At 44.3% G+C, this 8260-nt stretch overlaps 1 protein-coding gene across 1 annotated transcript; it reads left to right on the top strand.

Moving 5' to 3' along the window:
• Nucleotides 1–2921: 2921 nt before the first annotated feature.
• On the top strand, nt 2922–4382 carry LOC143013593 (tripartite motif-containing protein 16-like). The gene has a single exon (XM_076167273.1). The coding sequence runs from the start codon at nt 2922–2924 to the stop codon at nt 4380–4382; it is 1461 nt and encodes a 486-aa protein (XP_076023388.1).
• The last annotated feature ends 3878 nt before the right edge of the window (nt 4383–8260 follow it).

Here is an 8260-nt window from a genome sequence, read left to right on the forward strand (position 1 = left end):
ACACACCGTTTGTTGGATTAGGTTATTGATGCGGTTGCACTTCTCCACTGCAGACATTTTGGCTTGTCAAACACAGATAATGGCTGCATCCCATTTAGGAGGGCATCTTGATGATCCTCACATGGGAGACATCTTATAAGATTTAGGATGTCCCTTGATGAATACCTTTGCATACAGTATATATGATAGCTTTATGACGTCTCAACACAGACAAAGAGTGAAAACAATGAGCCTTCAGTAAACTGTGTGTATGTGTGTGTGTGTGTGTCTGTGTTTGGTGGGGTCCCATATTTGGCCGTCTTTAGGTGATTACTTTTGTAATTGCAATCATTTGTGGATTAAAGCCACTAACTTTAAAGTGTTTTTGACTCTGAGTGTGTTTAGCTGCAGGTTAGAGGCCAACGCACGCCTCTATTACTCACAATACTTCCTTATGGCAGCCTCAAGGATCCCTGGCTACGCACCCCGAGGCTACAGTTACGTCCACACCTCCAGCAACTCGCCTGTGGTGGAAGCCTATTGATTCTTTCACGAAGCCGGGCACGTTTGCTGACGTTTCCGGGGGTTACTGATTGTTTCTTCATTTGTCAGGCGCTAACGTCTGGGGGTCGGGCCCCGGTATATGTGCCAAAATTAAATTTGCAGAAAAGCTTGCCAATCTGAAAGTTGCCTGTTGATATCGATGGGAGAGGTTTTGATTCCAGAATAGGAATTTTGCTTTTGTCTGCCACCTTCCTCGCTCTTATACAAAATTCTTAGATGAGTTCCCCACTTTTATAGAAGACATGGTAACTCGTGCTGACAACATCATAATCTTAGGAGACTTTAGCATCGAACAGATCCGATCTAAAAAGCTTTCTCTAACCTTATAGACGCTGAATGTTTTTCCCAGTATATCCATGACTCAACTCACAGATGTGATCACGCTCTCCAGTGTAACTTTCTCTCCCTCTCTTGCTCTCTCTCTCTTTCATCAGCAAAACTCATGTGTTGTCCTTTAATTCTCTGTTTTCACACAAAATGCAGATTTCTAAAATGATTCTAGCAAAACACGTCTCTGCTCAAGCATTCACCTTGGATTGCTTTTACTGCTGTGATTGTACATTTACACAGTGGGTGATCGGTTCAATTTGACCACAGGCAGGTGAATTGATTATGCGATCTACAGTTAAAAGGCTCAGGGCGATGTATTCACTCATCCCTGCGTCCAACTTGATCCCATATCCAACATGTCCTGTTGTTTATTTGCTGCTATTTTATTCAATTTCCTCACCACAGTCACCACATCACCACCCAGAGTTTGGCTTCGTGTTCTCCCAAAGAATAATAAAAGCTGTCTGTTGCTGAGTGCGCGTGTGAGCTTCATCGAGCCTTGTGTTTGCTCGCCCGTGTGTGTTTGTTCGTGTGTGTGTGTGTGTGTAAATGTCCATGAGAGTATGAGGTTGATTAGTTCAGGTTTTAATGTGGTGTGGTCGGCATAGCCTCGGGTCATTCAACAGGCCTATTGTGGGAGGCAGAGGGAGAGATAGGGATGGAGAGAGAGAGAGAGAGAGAGAGAGAGAGAGAGTGAGAGAGAGAGAGAGAGAGAGAGAGAGCGAGAGAGAGAGAGGGAGAGAGAGAGAAGGAAAGAGATAGACAGAGACAGTTAAGACTATGGAGGAAGAGCGAGGGAGAAATAGAAAGAGACAGAGTGAGAGAATAAAGAAGTGTGAGTGAGTGTGTGTGTTTTTGTCTGTCAGTGTGTGTATGTTAATGTGTCTAATTAAAGGCGTGGGGGATCATGCTCCAGCACTGAGCTCCAGCAGCCGACTGCCGGAGATATGACCCCAGGCCATGGTTTATTGCACCACACACAGACACACACACACACACACACACACACACACACACACACACACACACACACACACACACACACACACACACATACAGCCCCTTTACGCGCACATTTGCAAAACACATCCACTCATTCTACACACACATGCACTCTAAGATATGTTTACAGACATATATACCATAACACCTAACCATGGCCTTGCGCTGCATTAAAGATGCCCATAAACACACATGAAAGGAAACTCTTAATCTTTAGCGTTCCTCTCAAATGACCCTGTGGCACGCCCTGGAGCCGGTGTGCGGCCGCTGGTTTGAACGGGATAGAAGTGTAAATCGGTGTGTGTCATCCACATATTGCAGAACACAGTCTGGAGACACAACAGGTCCTGTTGTTTTGACCGCCGTCAGTTCACTAAAATCACATTCCCCAGATTGCCTTGTCTGCGATGGTAAAGGTAAAGAAGAAGAAGAGGAAGAGGCTTTAGTGTTCCTATTGTGGCACGACCATTAAAATTACAAGCAGTGTTCGGATTGCAGGGGGTTGTTTACCAAATGTTTTGTTTTCCTGCTGCTGCTCAGTCCACGACGGCTTACGCAGAGAGTGCTAATTGTTGCACTAATATGTTGAGCAGCAGCACATGGAGGCCCGAGAAAAGCATTTATTCAACAGTCAACCTAAAATAGATGTGACAAATGAAATTGCCTGTCAGCAGGCTCTCAAAAACACAGACAGATTCTACACTGTCAGCAGCTCCGATGTGACATAGAGTGAATGAACAACAGAAATGAAAAAGCTGAGGTGTCTGCAGCAGTTAGTGGAACTGTTATTGCCTCGTAATGAGACCAAAGTCCAGCTGTGGCGTCGTACGTGCTAACAAACAACACTGCAGCTTGACTCTTTGCATGGATTTCCTTGTTCCCTCCCCGACAGAGATCAAATAGGTGTAACCGACAAGGGGCAAAGTTCAGATCTGAGAAGTCTAATTTCCTGCATATCAAACCAGGAACAAACAGAAAAGGAACTGAGTTTTGGATTAAATCTGAGTCAACTTTCTCTGTTGTCTCCACCGTCACCGGGAGGTAAAATGGCGCAGGGAGGAATTCAGCTGGGCCAGGACAAAATTAAATGCTCGATTTGTTTGGATATATTCAGCGTTCCAGTGACGATTCCCTGTGGGCACAGCTACTGTATGAGCTGTATAAATGGGTTCTGGAATAGGGGAACACCCTACAGCTGCCCTGAGTGCAGGAAGACTTTCACACCGAGGCCGTTCCTGGTGAAAAACAACATCTTAGCAGATATAGTGGAGGAGCTAAAGAAGACAGAACCCCAAGCTGTGAAGCTTCAGAAGAACATCTGCCCTCGTCACAATGAGGTGATGAAGATGTTCTGCCGCACTGATCAGCAGTGTATCTGTGTAAGCTGCTTTGTGGATGAACATAAAGGCCACAACACAGTTTTGGCCGCAGCAGAGGTGAATGAGAGGCAGAGAATGATCCAGCAGAGAATCCATGACACGGAAAAAGTCATGAAGGTGCTTCAGCAGGAGGTGGAGTTCATCAATTTCTCTGCGGATAAAGCAGTGAGGGACAGAGGAGAGATCTTCAGGCAGTGTATCGCCCTCTTGGAGATAAGAAGCTCTGAAGTGAAGGAGCAGATCAGATCCCAGCAGAAAACTGAAGTAAGCCGGGTTGCAGAACTTCATGAGAAACTGGAGCAGGAGATCGCTGGGCTGAGGAGGAAAGACGTTGAGCTGCAGCAGCTGTCACACGAGGACGCCGATCCCATCCGGTTTTTACAGAACTATCCGTCACGCTCACATCTGAGTAACCATAAAAACTCAACTAACGTCAATATCCGTCCTCTGAGGTACTTTGAGGATGTCACAGCGGCTCTGTCGGAGGTCAGAGATCAACTCCAGAACATTCTGCGTGAGGAAGGGACCAAGATCTCACAGACTGTGACTGATGTGGACGTTTTACTGATACCAGCAGAGCCCAAAAACAGGGACGAATTCTTAAAATATTCACGTCAAATCAAACTGGATCCAACCACATCACACTACCACTTGGTATTGAGTAAGGACAATAGAAAAGCAACAAAGGTGACACAATATGAGTTATGCAATTTGAATGTGGACAGATTTGATGAAAGATGGCAGGTCCTCAGTCAGGAGAGTCTGACTAGGCATTGTTACTTTGAGGTGGAGTGGAGTGTGAATGAAACTGGAATAGCAGTTGCATATAGGAATATTAGCAGAACAGGACCTACTCAAAGGTTTGGATACTGTGACAAGTCTTGGACATTAATGTGCAACAAAAGCGGTTATACATTCATGCACAACAACGTCACAACTCCCCTTTCCGACGCTCCTTCCTCCAGAGTGGGAGTGTACCTGGATCGCAGTGCAGGGATTCTGTCCTTCTACAGCGTCTCTGAAACCATGACTCTCCTCCACAGAGTCCAGGTCACGTTCACTCAGCCGCTCTATGCTGGGTTGGCCCTTCCTAAGGGTAGAGGATATGCTATGTTTTGTGAGCTCTGAGGAGACTGAAATGTTCATTTTAACGGCTGTGATGTTTCTGCGTCACACTCCCAGAGAGCCACTGTTGATTGTTGCATCATTGATTTGCGAACATTGATTTCATTAATATTAACTGGATAATCTCGCACATTTTCCACAAGGTGTACAGTTATTCTATATAGTTATATTGTATATCAAATAAATTGATAGGCTCTTTATTTTGATTCTATATAGTACTGTAAAATAATATTAATATTTCTTTTTTCTCTTAATATCTTTATTGCACCACACACCAAAGCAAATTCCGTGTAAGTGAAAACCTACTTGGCAATAAAAACGATTCTGATTCTGATTCCAATTCTGACAAACATTAATATTTGCATTGATATTTTTTTCTGTGTGATATAATTTACTTGTTAGCAGGTCTGGTAATGTTTTGCATGGTTCGGGCACCTGGTCAGCAGAGGGCGCTGTGTGCGCAACATGTCAATGGCTGACGCCACCCATATGTAGAGTTAGACGTCAAACAATACGAGTGATGCAGACCAAAACAGACGATAAGGATGGAAACCGAAGTATCCTGACGCTGTTTCGACAGGTAAGATGCTCAAAAATCACAGCCAAATGAAATGTGAAAATAATGTGACGTGTAATGGCCTAAGAATGTGACGTAGAATGATTTTGAACGTGACATTGAATGGAAACGAGTGAGCCCATAGCAATGTATAGGAATTCAAGATGGCGGGCGACGCTAACAATATTCAAAACTAGTTATGAAACTGTTTTCTAAAAAGAGAAATGAACAACCGTAAACAAGAGCCACGAACAGTGATGGTAGTTCGAAGCTAGCTCTTAATAATGTAGGATGTGAAAAGGTTTAAAAAGCTTATTTGTGTGTGAATAATGCTAACTTTCATAAAGCCCGCGTTGATTGCGGCTCTGACCAATTGCTGGACAGGAAAACACACAAGTAGTTTCCTGTGAGGGTTTTAAAAAATAAGAGTCTATATGGAATATTTTATTGTAATAAACACTTCCTTAAGTTATATATGATGCAGTAAGCTCACATGAAAAAAGTTGGCACGATTAACCTGCCACCATTATCATGACATGTTGAAGACAAGGAAACAACTTTGTTAGGCCAAATGTTTGCATGTTTAGATAATAACGCACATTCTTTTATTGTTTAAAAACCTTTAAATGTAAGAGTGTCATACAGGGCAATCTCTCTCTCTCTCTCTGTAACTCTCTCTCTCTCTCTCTCTCTCTCTCTCCCTCTCTCTCTCTGTGTAACTCTCTCTGTAACTCTCTCTGTAACTCTCTCTCTCTCTCTCTCTCTCTCTCTCTTTAAATTGTGCACATTATTTGAGATGGAGATATAAAAACAGCGACTGAGAGGTATTTTGGATATAGATATGCACTGACAGTCGCTGTGCATGTGTGTAGTCCATTTGTGTGTGTGTGTGTTTGAGTGTATTCACGGGGAGGTGGGTGGGTTGGCAAGAGTTGGCTGGGGTGAGCTGGAGGGTTGGTGGGGTGGGGTGGGGTGGGTTGGTAATATGGGTGTCAGGGTGCTAGCAGTCTGTCGCCCAAGGCTGTGACATTACCGCACTTCTGCTCCGCTTCAAAAGAACCAAATCTAACTGACGACTGCTGTGATGGCTCAGTGTGTGTGTGTGTGTGTGTGTGTGTGTGTGTGTGTGTGTGTGTGTGTACATGTGTGTGCGTGCACGTGTTTGTGTAAAATGTGTGTGCATGTGGATGTGTGTGTCTAAATGACGCTTGCTATGATCTGAAATTGGGATAATGTGCTGTGACACACTACCTAGTGAAAGGCTCCAGACTGCATTACCCTACTAAACTGACACTCAGGGCTGTGTGTGTACGCCTGTGTGAGTGTGTATGTGTACTGTATGTGAGAGAGATTGGTAGATAGATAAACAGGTTGTGTATGGAAACTATGAGTAGATTTTAGACATATTATATAGTGTTAAGAATCAGAAATAATTGAAACCATAGGAGCTCTTTACTAAACAGTACCTGGATGATGTAATGTTTCCAATCAATATTTTTTCTTCACTTATTACTAATGCTCCCTTTTCTCTTATTTTGTGTTAGATTTTCCTGCTGCTTTGTATTGTTTCCGCTCTCTCTCTGTTCCTCTTTCACCATCTTGCTTTATTTTTTTTTCTGGCCGCAATTTTGTTTAGAAAATCTCTTCACACTATAAATAAATATATTTATATAAGTAGCGACGAAATGATCTAACACACGCGCACAAATACAAACTCCGAGCTGAAGACGACACAAACGGGGCGATTAGCACTTCACAAGCAATTCAGTGTCACCAAGCCGTGTTGCTGCTGACACACTTTACCTGCACAAGCTTTCATCATACGTGTGCGTGATCGCTTGTGTACTTAAGGTGTGCATGTACAGTATGTTCAGTTGTTCATGTAGAAAATGTCCAGGTAATATTTTATGTGTGTGTGTGTGTGTGTGTGGTTTTTTTTGCCCGTGTGTTTGCCCGTGTGTGTGTGTGTGTGTGTGTGTGTGTGTGTGTGTGTGTGTGTGTGTGTGTGTGTGTGTGTGTGTGTGTGTGTGTGTGTGTGTGTGTGTGTGTGTGTGTGTGTGTGTGTGTGTGCTTTCTGCGCTCATGAAAGGGTGGTAATTTCACGCGTGGTCAGACGGTTGCAATTCAGCTTTAGCCTGGAGTGTAGCAGGAACTCCTTAACTGTTCAATGACTTTAGCTTGAGGCAAGGTCCGCCTACACACACGCACACGCAGGCACGCACACACAAACACACACACCTATGAAATTACACCCATCTACTTGTTCTGCTTCCATACACACACACACACACACACACACACACACACACACACACACAGATACTCAGATACTCACTCACTCACAGGCGTTTGTTGCTGTAAGGTGTATGTAGTTGTTTTACGCCGGAAGGGAAGATCACTGCTTTGTCTGTTTGATAAAGCTACAACGTCCATCTCCTTCAAAGAGCGCTGTGCTGATCTGAGGTGAGGCGAGAGGGTTGATAGATTTGACGATTACGGCGCCCAGGGCGCTGAGCGAAGGCATGGCGACCGCGCCACGCTGCATGCGCAGGAAATGGAAACACTAACAACGTGATTAAAGAAGCTGTTAAGTGAGGGACGTCTGCTCATATGGAAGCTAGGAGAGGACACCATGATGTCCTCCGTCTGTCTTTACTCAAATATTATAGATAGAAGTTTAAAGGCGGTGAAACATATGTGTTGAAAGCCTACTAAGTAAAAGTACACAATAAAGAAAGGGAACAGAGAGAGAAAGAAAGACTTAGTACTTAAGTACTTCAGCAACAGTACTTTAGTTAAAATGCTTTCCAGCTTGTTAGTCGTTTTACGGCACACAGTATTTCCAGTGTCACTGCTAACTGCACTAAGTGACATAATGTCACTAAAACGGACCTTTATGAGTGAGTAATATTGTATAAAATAAAAGTGAAGTTGGAGTGTGTAGTGCAGGTGGCTGTGCCCTCCGCTGCTCCTCTCTCTCTCTCTCTCTCTCTCTCTCTCTCTCTCTCTCTCTCTCTCTCTCTCTCTCTCCAGCTCCATCCAGCTCCATCAGTGCCACGTCCCCCTGCTTCCTCTCTCCCAGCAGCTAGTTAATAACATTCACCTGGCGTCCCAGGTGTAAATCCATCCCCCTCCGCTCCCGCTCCAACACTTGTCACTCATCTTGATGCGCTGTCTGACAAACTCTGCGGGATAATCCGGCGCGGCGAGCTGGCTTCGCAGAAAAAATAAACTCCACCAAAACTGGCGAGCTGCCTGGCATGTGATCTGTCTATCAGCACGCTCAAGCTAACTCTGCATCGCCGCTCTGCCCTTTTGTCTCGCT

The sequence above is a fragment of the Genypterus blacodes genome, unplaced genomic scaffold, assembly GCF_046128005.1.
Source record: "Genypterus blacodes isolate CSIRO-AG114 ecotype Tasmania unplaced genomic scaffold, CSIRO-AGI_Gbla_v1 ptg000013l_1, whole genome shotgun sequence".
In the NCBI taxonomy this organism is placed as follows: domain Eukaryota; kingdom Metazoa; phylum Chordata; class Actinopteri; order Ophidiiformes; family Ophidiidae; genus Genypterus; species Genypterus blacodes.